The sequence below is a fragment of the Centroberyx gerrardi genome, chromosome 23 (genome assembly GCF_048128805.1).
Source record: "Centroberyx gerrardi isolate f3 chromosome 23, fCenGer3.hap1.cur.20231027, whole genome shotgun sequence".
In the NCBI taxonomy this organism is placed as follows: domain Eukaryota; kingdom Metazoa; phylum Chordata; class Actinopteri; order Beryciformes; family Berycidae; genus Centroberyx; species Centroberyx gerrardi.
The window spans coordinates 7,650,758-7,667,828 of record NC_136019.1 but is presented as its reverse complement, the minus strand read 5'-3'; the positions used below and the strand labels follow the sequence as shown (position 1 = coordinate 7,667,828).

Below are 17,071 nucleotides of genomic sequence, written 5' to 3'. Positions count from 1 at the left end.
GGTTATATTGATGTATATGCAGATACTTGGTTAAAAAATAAACATTAAAACTAAGGAAATTGTTAGTGTTAGCAGCTTGATGTAGTGGGTTAGTTGCAGTCGAAACTGGATAAAGGACAGCTTGCTTTTTCAGAGGTCATCAATTATGAATGAGTGGCGGATGCCTTGCTATGCTCCAAGAGGTCAACAACTTCCATGCCGTTTACTGTCTATGAACCTAAACCTAATCAATTGAAGACAAATTCAAACTAATAGCTTTAAATCACAGTTCACTGACATCCAAATATCACCACAGCATTATCCAGAATGCCTGCAATGTGAGTAGGAAATAAGAACCTTGCCTTATCTGACAAAGCATTCAGACCGGTTTACTTGTGTGTCTTTGAACAGCAGTGATCCCATGTAGGCACGACTCTAGCTCGCTTGTTTTGTCAGTCATATGCTTGCATAGATAACATTAGAACCCAACATTAGTGCCTAAGATTGGTTTGATAGCGTTATCAGCTGGACTAAGTGAATATGCAATGCAATTTAATCAGTCATACACAAAATAACGTCAGCTACTTGATTAAAAAGTCCAATACCATACCACTCAAACACGCTTGCAAGCTAACTGTAACTAGTAGCAGTTTGCAAGCTAACGTACTGTAAACAACAACCTAGCCAGCTGCGGCCGTTGGCTTTGCATTACTCGCTGACCAACGAAGTGGGCTAGCTAGCAGGTTACCCGGTATTAGTTTTGCTGTGGGGCTTATCAAAATGAAAGCACTACGCAAAACAAATGTTTAAGGTGCAGCTTCTCGACTTTGAGTTGTGACTTATCTAGCTAAGAGTGGCTAATTAGTTAACTAGCAAATTATAACGACCATCTAAAGAGGCCTGCTAGGTCTAGCTAACGTTAGCTAGCTGCAGTTAGCTCTACGGCTGGGCCAGTGTCAGTCCGCGGCATGGCTTGGGTACAAAGGCCGACCTAAAGCTCTGTGGTGTCGGCTTTGACCTGCGCTACCGAGTCGGTCCTGTTTGAAGGGACTATCGAGCTAGCTAGCCAGCTATGCATACAAAATGAAAGTCAGCATGTCTTTCGACTGCATGCGAATATATGATTGTTGAAGCAGTCGAGATGATCGATGTCCAGTCAAATTCCAACTCGGATATGTTGACGATAAACCCAGTGTCCTGTTTTGGTGCAATACCAATCCAAAGAAAATAAAGCTACACGTTAGCGAACTAGCAAGTATGCAGTACGATTCCAGCAGAGCTCCTCCTTGGCTCTTCTTCAAAACAACTCACAGTGGTGCATTTAGGATTTGTTTGCCCTTCTCTTGATCTGCCGCAAGACGCAAATGTCAGTTCTAGTCCTCATTGCACACCATCATTATTATTATTTAGTTCCAGATCATGAAATAATGATCTCTGCTGTGTGATTATCCTGCTGTCTGGTCTGGCTGCTGATCACCATGTCCTCAAAGATCACACAAACACAGCGCAACATCGCCCTCATCTGGATGGACTTCGGTACGGCAGACAATCTGCCCGACCACAATCACAGTAGGCTAATGCATCCAGTAAATTAGTGCGACAGACCTTTAAGACTTTCTCCTAAATGTTTGTTTCTCTTTAAGTGCCTTGAGAAGGGAAAACATCATTGTTTTATGTCATTTGCATTGGGGTTAGAGTCGAGCTAGAGTCCATTTGAGTGATTCATCCATTGCTCATTATGGGCCTCTACTACAATTACAAAACCCTTTTATCATATCTAATGATGAGAGAGAGAGAGAGAGAGAGAGAGAGAGAGAGAGAGAGAGAGAGAGAGAGAGAGAGAGAGAGAGAGAGATGGCCCTAAACATTAGTACACAGCTATTAGACCAGACTGTCCCAACCTTGGGGCCGGGGTGCGATGTGGAATATAGCATTTATGATAGATTTAATAGATTTGTATCCTTCCTTTGAAATGTTATCATGCATACTATCATGTAGTAAACAGTAGGCTGCATAGTTAAAGACAAATAATTCATTGTTGGGGTCAATTTTCCATGCTCAATATGGTGTGACTTGCCATATAAGCATGGGAAGCCCTATATTAGATTGAGGCTATAGTGATATCAAGTCACATGTCGACGGATATGGAGGCTTTACTTTCTAGACTCATCTTCACCAATCATACAGGGAGAGGCAGAGATATGTTTTTTTATGGGAAGCTTTACTCTCTTGTCCAACATAATTATAATTGAGTAAAATGTGGGAGAAAGAACTAGAGACTGAATCTGTGTGGTTTGATGTTACTGAGATGGCACAAAAAACCTTTACCAGTAAGAGGCTCAGAGAGACTCAGTACAGGATTCTCCACAGGCTACAACTTCTTTCTTAATAAAAATGAAGTGTGAAGTGCCAAAAGGAAGTGGGAACATACTTTCACTATTTCTGGCCAATGTCCCGTAGAACACAATACAAAACAGCTTAGTGCCGTGCAGAAATGAAAACTCAACCAGGACTCTTTCTGCTGGGGCTCAGTTTGGACTGCAACTAATGATTATTTTCATTACCAATGAATCTAACAAATTTTTTTTTTGATTAATTGATTATTCATTTAGTCTATAAAATGTCAAAAATAATACCAGAGCCCCAAGTGATTCTTCAAATTGCTTAATCTGACCAGCAGCAGCAAAAAACAACAACCAAGTATTCATTTTATAATATGAAACATCAGCAAATCTTAGCATTTGTGAAGCTTTTATTCAGCAAATGTTTGGTATTTTTACTTGACAAATGACTAAAACAGTTCATCAATTCTCAAAACTACAATCGAATAATCTCTCTGTCGATCAACTAATCGATTAATCGACTAATCGTTTCAGTCTAGTGTCAGTGCCATCGTAAAAGGCGTTGACAGTCTGTTTTATGACGTATGGCATCCTTTGTTGGTTTACTTACCTTGAGATCTTGTGGACTTGCTGCTGACGAGTAGACCAGTCTTGAATGGCAACATCCTTGCAGCTGATGGTGTTATAATGTGGCAAACCTTGATCCTGCAGCTCTTGTTGGAATTTGAATGCGGTTGACAGTGTTGCTTTTTTCCCCCTGTCTTATGGGACCCAGTGTGCAAAGTGTGCTGCTATGTCGGTGGATGTTTGTGTGCTGTCATGTCATTTCTTTTGTTATGTTTCATTTTGAGAAAATGAATAAAATGTCAAAGGAAGAGATATGAATTTCTTCATACACAGTAGCCTCAATAGACCAGAATGCAAGTACGTTGTGACTGAAACATTGCACTTCGCTACAGTTCAAACCACTTCCATTACAAAGTACAGATATTCTAGGCTCTATACATGTGCATTGCATTAGAAACCGGCCACTTGGACAAATGTGGAGCCATTAGCAGTGAACGGTCAATCAGCAGAGAGGAGTAATCTAGTTTTACTTTGTTTCTGCACTCAAAGTAAAGGTTTTTAATCCAATTAAAACAATCTGGAGTCAACTCTGTCCTCTCATCCTTTTTAGAATTGCATGGAAAGATGTACCAGTGTTCTCTTTTGTAAAACAAGCAAATAAACAAACAAAACTCTGAGCACATTTTAAATTATGTACTTTTACTCAGGTATATTTTTACACCAATAATTTTATTTCTACTAAGGTACAAATTGAGCAAAGTAACAGTATGTCTACTTCTTTTAATAGCCTACTCTTTCCACCCCTGATTCTGGAAATGTAGGAAGTCACCAACTGAAGTGGTGGTACACAACCAAAAGTTTGGACACACATACTGTATTTTTTCTTTATTTTTACTGTTTTCCACATTTTAGAATAATACTAAAGACATCAGAACTATGAAATAACACAAATGGAATTATGCAGTGACCAAAAAAAAATCAAAACTAGATTCTTTAAAGTAGCCGCCCTTTGCGTTGATGGAAAGGCAAAGGCTTTGGAAAGAAATTCATACATAGGCATCAACTTCACTATTTATATTTGTCTTAGAAACAAATTTCAAGCATTTAATCATAAGCTTTTAGATCAAAATGGCTTCAAGATGATGGAAAACATAGAACATTCAATCAGGTGTGTCCAAACTTTTGACTGGCAGTGCAGATGAGGCATGATTGAGGGAAAAGTGGGCACCCCAAAAATTAAATGATATCACGTCATCACAAAATAACTCCTCCATGGAATGCATTGACCACCACAGAATGATAATATCTGACAGTGTGATAGGATTTTTGGACTGACTCTCTGTAGGCCTACTGTATATGACATGAATAGGTTTGAGATCCCTCTGCCCTAGGTAACATGTAAGAAGGATTGCCCAAGTGAGACTTGAAGAAGGTTCAACACATTACCAAATATGGTCCGTGCGGGGCGTGGGATAGACTCTGCTGTGCGTTCTTGGTGGATGAAAGTGGATGCGCCCGGCGCGTCAAGTAGCCTACGCACGGTGTGATATAGGAACTTTGAAAGCGCATACAAACATGAAAGATAACCCGGTAAGAGCAACCTTCAGTTTGGCGATTTTTTTTTTAGAGTTTATATAGCATGAACCAGCTAGGATTTATCATGTTTCTATTTTTGGAGCGGTGAGAATGCCTCGGATAAGAGCTGACCACTATGGCACAGCACTGGGCGCGGTATGTCCGCTATTCGGGACGGAAAAACTCTTTAATACTCTTATAATATTACTACAGGGACTTATAGTATCTGTGTTACTCAGCACTGAGTTTATAATGGCCTTATTGAACTTTTTGGTACTTTGTAAAATCTCCTATGGTATCACTATATCCGAGTATTCCTATAGATCTGCAGTTTTGCTGTGATATGTATATTATCCTCCTAAAATGTATTGATTTACCATAGTTCTGTTTAGTAGGGGTGCTTCTCCGTTTCTCTCTCTATCCAGACTCTCCTCCTGATCGAAGATTATCCCAATAAGAGCGATAGGTCTATATTATCAGCTGTAACATTTTTCCTGACACAAATTTTCAAATCTTTCACAGTCCCATTTCATTTCTTATGACGATTTAGCCGATCCTCCAAGGTTTGTGTAGCCTATAATCAGAACCGATATTCTTCGAAGCATGCATGATATGAGTAGCCTAATATCAAACCAGAAAAGCATGGTTTCCTTTCAGCAAGCAAAAGCAAGATGAGGTCGCATACACCGCTGTTCACCATGGGCAACCACATCCTGTCAACCGCCAGTAATGTCAGAGAAAGTTTGGTTTTCTCGTACTGTTTTTCTCCGACACAAACGCACATCTACCTCGCAAGCCAGCATGACCTGCAGTATATGCTTAAAACAGATATAGGATGCAGGGACTTAATTTGGGTGATTGGATTGAATCTGGTGTTTGCAGAGTTATCGATGGAGATCTCCGTCTAAAAGTAGTAGGCCTATAGGTCTAACACTAGGCTTTATCATGTCTGAGACAGTGTGTAAGAGTGCTTGTTTGTAGGCGAGGGTGTCTGTTGTTAGTATGGGTTCCTGCGGACGTGCCATTAGACCATTAGAGCCGCTTCCTGTGTATGAGTCCCAGAAAGGGAAGTGTTGAAATGAATGCCTAATAGACTGTGTAATGAAGCATTTATCGGGGTAGGTCAGCATGGAAGATAAAGAAAGCTTATATTTGCATTTAATTTTTTTGGCATGAGACTGACACTTTCATCCAGAGCGATTTTCAGTGTGTGCAATAGTAGAAATGAGTAAACATGTTGTTCCCCTCAAATGATACCAGCATCTCTTTGACCAGTCAGACAAGATACATCATCCCCTCCAAGTTTAATCAAAGTTGGACTGGTGGTGTAGCAGTGATAGCCATTCAAAGTTAGACATTTTGACATTCTATTATAGCGCCCTCAGGCCCATCAGTGTAATATTTTAAATACCAGAACTCTGTGCCAAAATGCATCATCCCTACAAGTTATGACAGAATCGGACCAGTGATGTCTGGGCATATCCCCAGTGGCAAAAGGTACAACTCTGTAACTTTTTTTTTCCTGAGAGTTTACAACAAATTCTATCTGTCTCATGTGCCAAAAAAAAAAAAAGCCTAAAGGCACCTTTTCAGCACACACGAAACTCCTCTCTCTCTCTCAGTTATCTCTGAGTTAATTATCAAACCTGTGGGAATGTGCACATTGTAACTCGGACACTGGAGGGCACCAGTGTTCAGCTATGTGTAACCAGGAGTTAGACATGTACAACTCTGACTTCCCTCTTAGTTTGAGGGACTTTCCAAGCCCTTGCAGCCAATCTAGCCACATTTCCACGGCCTGAGCACAGGTCACAGCAGGAACAGCTAGCCAAGGATCCTCATTCATGCCTCAGTCTTGACACATATTCAGTTTGAGCCTGGACACGTTCAGTCAGGGAGGGGCAACTTCCCAAAGTCAATTCAAGAGGACTGGAAGGTGTGTGTGTGTGTGTGTGTGTGTGTGTGTGTTAGAGCACGTACTATTGTCAAATTAAAAACTCAACGACCAAGTAGAAAGCCTGCAATAATCAGAACAATAGTAGGGATAATAAATTTGGCACCTAATATCTCGTACATTCATGAAAGAGAAGATTTAATGTAACATTTCCCTGATACATCAAGCCTTCATTAGCCTATAATAAGCCATAAGGCCTTCAAAAGCCCTTGGATAATGTTCAGTAAATCATTTGAGGCCAGTAATGTATGATTTGTGACAGTTGAGTCTTTAAAACAATTGGAAACACCACAAAAACACGAACATGTGTCAACATGGTTATACTTGATGGTTATACACATACCTGCTTTAAAGCATTAGGGCCCAGGAGATATCCCACAATGGTATCTAAAATATGTTCACATGCATGGAGTAACCCGGCTACTGGCCATTTTCAAGCTGTACATGAAGCTTTGATACCCTGCGACTGAGTATCCCTGTTGCCATGAATAAACAAATTAAAAGCATATTCCTGTCAACCTGCATTGTCCTGCCCACAGAACAGTCCAACCTCAAAACAGTATGAAAAGCTGCAGCCGCCAAACCTTCCCCTTGGGTTACTTCTAAAATATGGGAAAGAAATAATTATCCCAATAGCAATCTTCTTGATGCTGACAAAAAACCTGATGCCACAGGCAATTATAATTTTCATCACATATTTTTAAGTTACATGCCCAAAAAAGGCAAAAAGTCTGAAATATATGTAAATATATGCAGTATATAGTGACCTATAGATTGGAGAACACTAAGCAGTTGCACATTACAGCCTACTAAGCGTGCATTAATTAATAAGGACTATGACTTTTTTTTAAGCAATGAAGAATAAGCTGAAGGACATGTGTCTTTGACTGAACCATTGTAATAAGTAAGCTGAAATCTCAGTTTCTTCAGAAATGAAACCCACACAGAGGCCCATATAAAGTGTCTTTGACTGAAACACAGTTATTCCTTTTTTGCATTTTGCATCTAGAGTCCAAACACATACCATTGTTTTTGGCTTCAGTTTGACTAAACTTTGCTCTAATTTCACACTCTCTTTAATTCCCCTCTCTGCAGAATATGTGACAAACATCAACAGAGTATGTGACAAGCAGCCAATATATGACCACCTCACATATATAACTTAAAGACTCATCTTGACCAGTCAACCCTCTCTCTGGACTACACAAGCCACTTTCAGCTGCTGACTGACTGACATCCCATCATGCCACTGGTTGTGCTGCCCACTTCCCAGTTGTTCTGGGTGCGTGTAGCTGCCCTGCTGTTCAGCTGCGTGGCCTTCAGTGTGGCGGCACACGGAGCCGAACTTACCCATGGAGGCATGGCTGACTGGTGCATCTTCTGCTGGGCGTTCAGCTTCGCCGGCACCCTGCTGGTTCTGCTGGTGGAGCAATTCAGCCTCCAGGCCAGAGCCCCGCTCTCCTGGTCCAACTTCCCCATCACTATGGCCTGCTACGCTGCCCTCCTCTGCCTCTCCGCCTCTGTCATCTTCCCACTCTTTTTCATCAAGGACCAGAAGAGCTACGGCGAGGCCCGTGACCATCGCATCGCCTCCACAGTCTTCTCCTGTCTGGCGGCGGTAGCCTACATGGGGGAGGTGAGCCTGTCCAAAGCGAGGCCGGGAGAGGTGGCGGGTTACATGGCTACGGCTCCGGGCCTGCTGAAGGTGTGCCAGACCTTTGTGGCCTGTGTTATCTTTATCCTGGTCAGCGACCCCGTGTCGTACAACGAGCATCCGGCGCTGAAGTGGTGCATGGCGGTGTACTGCATCTGCTTCATCCTCTCCATGGCTGTGGTGGTGCTGTGTGTGACCGAGTGCACCGGCTGTCTCCCGATCCCGTTCTCCAAGTTCCTGTCAGCGTACGGCCTCCTGGCGGTTATCATGTACTTAACCGCTACCATCATCTGGCCCGTGTTCCAGTTTGACAAGAGATACCAGCGGAGAAGCCAGGCGCCGCCGAAATTGATTGCCGTGGCGGTGCTCACCGCGCTCAACTTCCTGCTTTACCTTGCTGACCTGATCTACTCTGCCAGACTGGTGTTTGTCAGTGTTTGAGAGGGAGGAAATGAAGGAGCGAGGAGGTAGACAGAATAAATGAGGAAGAACATGGACATAAAGGGGCCAAGAGCTTCAGTAGCAATGTAGTGAAGCTGAGTTAGTGATTTGCTGTCAAAAAAAATCACTCACCTTTTCTTTTTTGTCATAGTTTTAAAACGCTGAAATGATATGAGATGTACTGCTGAAAGACAAGGAAAGCCAGAAAAATAAATTCAAGCACACTTGATGCATGAGTTTAAAATAAATGCCCTGATTTCTGCAATGATGCCATTTAACCTCTAGTGTGAAGTGACCCTTGTTGACTGTGCAACACAAAGTAAAGTGTGGAAGATCCTAAATTATAAACACCATATATGTATGTGGTTGTGACCACACACTCGAGGCCCAGGACTAGGATTTAATGTAAAAGAGGATCTTAATTGAAGACCGTCATGAGCTACGTGTACACAACCACATACATATGTGGTATTTTTTATTTGTAATTTAGGATCTTCTTGCAGTCTCCAGCACCTCCTGACCCTAAGTAGATGCTGTGCACAAAGCTTTTTCTTTTGTATTATAGTGTGAAAGATCTCAAAGTAAAAATATAGCCGCTAGCAGCAATGGCGAGGTTCATGCCAGTACAGCAGCCACAGCTGAAACATGGAAGTTTGCATTAAGATTACTGTCAGTTTTGCCACATTAGGGTGCTGAGCCATCAGGCCCCAAGCTATCAAGTTCTAATACTGAAGAATGTAATAGCAAGTTAAAAGGTGTCAATATCCAACTTGGTCTTGGCTTTTCTGTGTTTAGCTGTACACTCAACATGCTGTTGTTGGGCAAGATCTGGTCGGATCTGTGTGGAAATTGGTGTGCATGTTCCACATAAGGGTTTGAACATGATTACCAAGTTTCATAGCAATTGGTGAAATTCTGTTTGAGTTATAAGCCAAAATGTCATAGGCCATGCCCACTTTCACTAATGATGACCAAACTTCAGAGTTTGACTAGGACATGGTCCTAGAGCATGTGTACCGAATTCTATGCAATTTCACCAATTGAATTTCTGGCCTTTGTGGCGCCCCCTATTGGTCAGTCTTTGAATGGCTTTGCACACTTGTTCATTTATTATATGTGAAGATGTCCAAGTTTCATGATGATTGGACCATCTATCACAAAGTTAACACAATTGAGCTTATAGGTGATATTTCTTGTGGGCCTAAATGAAGCCATACTAGACCATGGTGCAAAGTTTCATGGCTCTAGCATTTACCATCTCATGGGAAATTGAGCCAATGGAGAAAAACAATAAGAATATAGTACCAGTATAAAAAGATGAATGAAGGAGTTTACATGATAGAGTGACAACAAAAAAGTAAGGGTGAAAGCTTGGTAAAATCCACTGAAATCAAAGCAAAAAGCAAAAATCTACATTTATTCCAGTATAGAAACTTTTGAAAGAATGATATTTGAGTAAATAAAGTTTTTTCTTACACCATGACATCTTTTGTTATGTAGCATCTATGATGGAACATTGTTTATGATTGATGGTGCTTTTACTGCAGTATAATGAGGCCAGCATAATACAGTTGTATGAAAAACAAGTGCAAAATGCTTGTCTTGTTCGTCCCCCCACCATGCAGCCAGTAATGAGGTCAAACAGGTATCACAAACAAAAGAAGAAAGAAAGACAACAGGAAGTATAAACCCAGTTAGGTCGTCTAGTAGATCTGAGTAACTGTCACTCTGCACTGATCTCTTTTCTGACAACATGGATGGTGAGTTAAGGTTTCTTCTTTCAGTCATAATCTGAGCACATTGAGCACTATAATTAATCTGACACATGCAGGTAGAATAGACATTTTGGTTCAAATCACATTTTTTTTACCCTTTAGCTGCTACAATTAAGATGGCTGCCGTAGAATTTTTGTTGACATTTCTGTGAATAGTGATGTTCTCAAAACTCAAAGCTGATAACTAAATTATCCTCAGAATGTTCTTTTTCACTATATATCTCTTTTGAAACATGACAACAGTTAGGTCAGGCTTTATAAAGTTTAGAATTATGATTTTGTTCATCTTGAACTCACTCCTGCTCTGAGCAATGACAAGAAAGATACAACTGAAAAATTCCAGTCTGAAATGTAATTTTAATTAATTTCATTATAATAAATAAATAGGCCTTGATTAATTTTATTAAAATTAATCTTCATGTAACCAGGTTTATCCAGTTAAGACTGAGCTTTTCTCTTCCTTGGGAGACCTGGCCAAGACTGCAGTGGGACATTTATTTAGACAACAATAAAAACATTTCATACTAAGTAATAGACTAAAGAGAAAGTGAGAGAAACAGAAGAAGAAACAGAACTGTTTTAAACATTATAATAGCACAGATACGTCTGGATACTGATATTTTCAGTGCTGAATGGTCTATGGGTCCTGCTGATGCCTGATAAACCTTTTATAGTTGTTTTAACTAGTGCAGTGCCCGTTTGCCCCACTGCTGCACAGAGCGCTGTTCGCTTGTTTATTCAAAGTTTATTAATATTGAACGTGTCACGTGTCCAAATTGCACCAAATCCGACACTGCACGTCCTTGGGTCCCCAGCAATACACCCGCCAAGTGTGAAGTAGATCGGACGAACGGTTCTCGAGATATGCGAAGGACACACACGCACACACACACACACACACACACACACACACACACACACACACACACACACACAGAGATTCCTTGCTTTTATAGTAGGATGATGATAGATGATAGATGATAGATAAGGTTTTCATTCCAACCAGAGACTACAGCAGGTTATTTTTTCACTGATTAGCACCTTCAACCAGAGAGGAGGAACTAATCAGTGAAACCAGCTGTAGACTTTGGTTAGAATGAAAACCTGCAGACTCTCGGCCCTCCACGGCACATGGTTTTCTATCCCTGTTTGATACTGTGGATCACACTATTCTTCCTGCTGGATTGAAAACTGTCTGGTAACAGCTCTCAATCTGTTTGTACCTTATCTGAAAAGTCAAGCTTTCAAAACTGGTCAATAACCAAAAGCTACTCCAATCAACTGCTTGATGGAGATTTGGTAGCGTGATTCACTGCATGAGGCTCAGAAAGCTGATTAATTATCGGTGCTCATTTCCATGACCATATCATCAAAGTCCTATGGCAGCCATCTTAGATGTACTGAAAGAGAGTGTGTCATTTCTGGTCACTGAAACTGTGAGAGGGGGAAAGAGAGAAACCTCAATTGAGAATTATATAGAAGTGGTACTGTAGTTTTAGGAAAGTGTTTTTATCATTTCTTCCCGTTTTCGCTGGTTTTATCAAACAAATGTGTTATTCATTTTTCAATTCAAACATTCCTGTCTCTTAAGGGATTTTTGTTTTGTTTTTTGCAGACAGACATAATAAAATCCAATAACAGCACAATCAAAAGGAATAGCATAAAAGCCCAGTCAACGCATAACAAATCACCACAACATAGATCCATACAGACCAACATCAGCTGATGAGACCAGATGCTGATAGACTGAACTGAAATGAATTGCTGGATTGAATACAATAAAAGATTGTTAGTCAAAATACAAAGTTCTTAAACGGCATACGATACAACATCATTTCATGTGTAAATAATGCAGTTTAATACAGCATGTCACTGTTAGCATTGTGATGAGAAATATCAATGTCTCAATCTTCGATTTCAGATTTTTCGATGATAGCTGTGACAGTTTCCATCAGAACAGAAAGTTAAATGAACTGACAATCCCAAAGTACAGTGACTGAGTCTCTTTTTAGTTAAGAGGTTCCTAACAGTGTGCAGCTCTCAGGTCTCTCTGGGCCCTCACTGATGGGTCCATGTTATCAGAAATATTCAAAATGAGAAAATATAAATGTTTGTCATCACAAATAAAATATCACACCTTTAGGCTACATACAAGGCATGATTACATAAAAAAAGCATGAATCTGCATGATCTCACACAAATACGTGAAATGAACACAAACTCTGAAACGCAGATTTATGTGCTGTGGACACGTATAAAGTTTCTCCACCACTAGTTGAAATACGTTCCTGCGTTCCAGAGGTTGGCTAACGGTTAAGTTTAGGCAAGTAAAACAATGCCTTAACCTTAACTTTCAGTTAAGGTTATGGTTAGGCAAGTAATACAACTTGGTTAAGCTTAGGAACAGACCGATCTCACAGAAAAACGTGAAATGAACATGACATGTTAACAACGAATTACGTGTTGGTGGAACGTAAAGTGTTACATTTACGTGTTCCCAGCACGATACGGTTACGTGAAGGAGACACGACTATAAACAGGAAGTACTGTGACATTGAAGTAGCACGGTGGCTAGTAAGGGTGTTTTGGGCGGGGATGGCGGATGGGCGACCAGGGTTTGATTCCCAGTGTTTCCATAGGACATGCAACCGTAACCTAACCCTTAACGAATGCTTTTCTTATTTAACCATGACCAAACCATCTCTCTAACCTTAACCGAGTTGTTTCAGTTGCCTAAACTTTGCTATAACCTTAACCCTAACCTTAACCAAACTTGTTGTACTTGCCTAAATTTAACTGTTAACCAACCTTTGGGATGTAATTCAATTCGTGGCGGACGAACGTTTTCAAATTTGTGGTGGAGGAACGTATTTAAATTTGTGGTGGAGGAACGTAATTCAGGTCATGGTGAGGGCACATTTTTTTTTCCCATAATACGTGTCCACAGCCACAAGCCGTTTTAGAGTTTGTGTTCATTTCACGTATTTTTGTGAGATCACGTTGGTTAGGAAAGGCTTTAATCATGGTTAAAGCTGCAATAAGCGATATTCCGACCACTAGAGGGTGACAGAAACCGCAACACATTTTGTAAATAAAGCACAACAAAGCTGCTGGACTACGGTGGCCCCTAAGGGAAAAAATAGCAAAGGACAGTGCATAAAGGCTAATAGCTAAACTAAACGTACCTACGGAGAAGTGTCACCGGTTTCCAGTCTTGCTTTGCGAGAACTTTCTCCCGCTGAAGGTTACATGTCCCACAATAACAAGTGAAGAGGGAGGTAGCACGTTTACTAGTTTAACACGTTTACTGGCTTGCTTCATCGATTCTGCCATTATGAGAATGTTTTTCAGGAATGGGAGGGGGAGAGGGCCACTTTTAAACTGCGAGGAGACTAGAGACTAGATTCTACCTTTAATCCTGTTTGATTCACAACATAACGGCAGTGGCGGAACAAGGATTTCGTCTCGGGGGTGGCGGGGCAATAATACTCAAGGGGCCCCACAAAACTATTCAATATTTTACAATAGGGATAATAATCAAAAGAGCTTACAACGTTATTTCGTTTGTCAAGCGCACACAAGGCGATATTACACTAAGCATGTAGCGGAAGACCTAGAACTTCCACATACCGGAGACACATCAAAATAATCTCAATATTCCCTCAAAAGTGGCTCAACTTCCTCCTGCTAGAGGAAACATGACATGATAAAAAGGTCAGCCCTCAAAATATCATCCATTAATATTTACAGTATTATACAAACGCCTGGGTGAATACTTACGGATCCCCTAAGGGGACATGGGGGAGAAAAAACACCAGATGGAAGAAAAAAAATTAGTAGGGGGAGAAAAAAAAAATAGATAACATACTCTTGCGTTCTCTCGCAAAAGTATTACGTTCTCCCAAGAAACATTTAGTCTGGAAAAAAAATTGTGTGGCCAAAAAACAAGGATTGTAAATACATTTAATGCACCATGTTAAGACTTGCTTACAAACTGAATATTATTGTGTACATGGGTACCAGTTAGGAGATGGCCATCACTTTTATGGCCCCTCCGCCCCCCCTCCTGCTCCACAACACTACTTGCAAGCGATTCACTGAGCAACCAATTAGGCTACATGTCGGGATAGCTCGAGATGCAAACCAGGTTAGCGAGGAGGTGAAATATTTGAGCTCAAGTCAATAAAATGCAAATAAGCTAGATAGATAGTAACTGAATCGTCACAGGAGAAAATTATAACCAGAGTTTCTGTCCTGTCAAAACACTGAGCTCAGAAGACATACTGAGCCAATGACATTTCACAATGACATTTCCTTAAACAATCTTGTGCTGGGATAAACGTAGTTACATAACATAACTAACATAATTAACATAATTAACAGCTACATAACAGTAGGCTAGAAGGCTACATACAGCAGGAAAATCAATAAAAAAGTGAAACTCAATGTTGCGTCAATGATTTGAACAAAGCTCAAGCACAAGCTTGATGCTGGTCAGTTACCACGGAAACGCCGACAAGTGGCCGAGTAGACAGGTGGTGGTGACACCTCATCTCTTGCAAGCGTGGCTTACTTGCCACCGCGCTACTTCAATGTGACACTACTTCCTGTTTATATCTGTATCGCCTTCACGTAACTGTTTCATGCTGGGAAAATGTAATTTTAACACTTTACGTGCCACCAAAATGTAATAGTAGTAGTAGTTCAGCATTAGCTAGTGGAGATGCTTTATGACATTTTTTAATTATTTGACTTTATTGATCCTTTCATTTTCAGCCTAATCAGGCAATTGATGGACTTTTTAGCCAAAGACACTTTTCGCATGTAGACCTACAAAACATTCAAAGCAACGCATTAGCTAATTTTCCAGTTATGCTAGCAAGCTAATGTTATCAGTAAAGAGTGGCATCCCTCTTCATAGTGAATAATGTGTACACAAACTACTCTTCCTGCACTGAGCCATATTTCGCACTGTGGCAAAGCACTTCCAGGACCAAAGTGACAAGGTAATGTACAGTATTACTGATACAGAGTCATTATTCTCTTCTAGTGCCGAATACAAGGAGGATTGTCCTGATGGGGAAAACTGGAGCTGGGAAAAGCAGCGCAGGAAACACCATATTGGGAGAGACTGTGTTCAAAATCAACCATCCTGCCGACCTTCAAACTGTTCGCCCAGCAAAGTCCAGATCTGTCGAGGGAAGAAGCTTTACTTTGATTGACACTCCTGGATTCTTTGACACAGACAAGTCTGAGGAGCAGCTGAAGCCTGAGACAGTGAGGTGGATCACAGAGTGCGCTCCTGGGCCTCATGCTTTCCTCATTGTGCTGAAGGTGGAGAAATTCACACCTCAGGAGGAGGAAGTCATCACTAAAATGAGCCAATATTTCTCTGCAGAAGCTTTCAGATATGCTGCAGTTCTCTTCACCCATGGTGACCAGCTCCCTGAAGGAATGACAATTCAGCAGTTTGTCAGTGGGAGCGAACGTCTGAGTGATCTTGTGGAGAAGTGTGGCGGCCGGTGTCACGTCATTGATAATAAATACTGGAACAACAACCAGCAGGATAACTACAGGAGCAACCAGTTCCAGGTGGCAGAGCTGCTCCGCACAGTAGACAAGATAGTTGAGGAAAACAATGGAGGCTGCTACACCAATGAGATGCTTCAAGAAGTAGAGGGAGAGATACAACGGGAGGAAGAGGCCAGTGAGGAGGCTGAAATCAGTGTAAAAAATAGTTGCAAGTGTTGCATCAAAATACTGGCCGTCGTAGTAACTGTCACAGTTTTGCTGATCAAGGTTTTGAAACTGAAAACGTTGTATGCAACACTGGAGAAATGAGCAACAAATTGAAATTGCCTGTCAACTGAGACAGGCAAACTTGATAAATTCAAATCTTTTACTCAAAACACAACCCTGCTAGCTCAATCTATTTGTTACTAAAACATTCGCCAGCAAAAATCATTTTTGTCAGCATAGATTAGCGATTGCGGTTGCAAACACACGCTGTGATAAGAACAATGGGCGATCAAGTTTCACTCTACACTGGAGAGAGATAGTGCGTCATAGGGCAAACTTGAGTACTACCAAACATTTTATGCAATACACAGCTCTGCTAGCTCAGTCTAGTTCTTACTGAAATAGTTTTTTGTCACATATAGATTAGCTACTGCAGTTTCAAAGCCATAGCTCCCTAACAAGTTGACTGGCTGACATGAATGTGGCTCCTTCCTGATGAACACGTCTTGTGTCATGGGAAAAATAACTCACTTCCTTCCACTTTTTGCCTGTTTTAAATTTTCTGCTTGTTTTTAACTTGCCTTTTGTTTTATTTCCTTTTGTAAAGCATTTAGTAACACTTCTTTTGAAAAGTAAACCGAGCTGTGTGCTACTGCCGCCTCGCAGAGCGCTCGCCTGATTGGTTCAGGCCTGCAGGAGCGATGAGATTTTGGAGAGTCTGAAAACAGAGGCAGGGGCGATCACAGAGGCCTGGTCTTCTCTCAGACCATTTGAATTATAGCTAAAAAGGTGTTATGAAATTTTCACCAAATAATACAAAAATAAAGTTGCCTATCTCAGCCTTAAGTGCAACAGGAGCAGCAGCAGCAGAGCTGAAGGGACGGTGTTAGGTATAACTGCAGGAACAGGAGCAGTACTAGGATGTGTTAGTGTAGTCTAGTCATGTTTATTTATATAGCTCTTTATCACAAGCATGTTATAGGATATGATGCAGCTGAGGGGGCAGAAACACCTGAAACTGTCTGGAACAAAGCTGAAGCTGCCT

General features: G+C 41.0%; 2 protein-coding genes across 4 annotated transcripts; both read left to right on the top strand.

Annotated features, from left to right (window-relative positions):
- The first annotated feature begins 4,362 nt into the window (after positions 1 to 4,362).
- Positions 4,363 to 9,995, top strand: LOC139926359 (myeloid-associated differentiation marker homolog). 3 transcript variants are annotated; one of them, XR_013503907.1, is made up of 3 exons: positions 4,363 to 4,478; positions 7,513 to 9,343; positions 9,437 to 9,995. XR_013503907.1 is itself a non-coding variant. In XM_071918074.2 (2 exons), exon 2 carries the CDS (start codon positions 7,661 to 7,663, stop codon positions 8,510 to 8,512), a length of 852 nt encoding a protein of 283 aa, XP_071774175.2. In that variant the 5' UTR covers positions 4,363 to 4,478; positions 7,513 to 7,660; the 3' UTR covers positions 8,513 to 9,995. The 3 variants fall into 3 exon arrangements, 2 of the variants coding, with proteins under 2 accessions (XP_071774175.2, XP_071774176.2); XM_071918074.2 differs by having other exon boundaries at positions 7,513 to 9,995; XM_071918075.2 differs by lacking the exon at positions 4,363 to 4,478 and adding an exon at positions 4,512 to 4,619 and having other exon boundaries at positions 7,513 to 9,995.
- A 187-nt stretch (positions 9,996 to 10,182) lies between these two features.
- LOC139926332 (GTPase IMAP family member 7-like) lies at positions 10,183 to 16,128 on the top strand. Its single transcript, XM_071918029.2, has 2 exons — positions 10,183 to 10,272; positions 15,338 to 16,128. The coding sequence occupies exons 1-2, from the start codon at positions 10,266 to 10,268 to the stop codon at positions 16,126 to 16,128; spliced, it is 798 nt and encodes a 265-aa protein (XP_071774130.2). The 5' UTR covers positions 10,183 to 10,265.
- Positions 16,129 to 17,071: the final 943 nt, after the last annotated feature.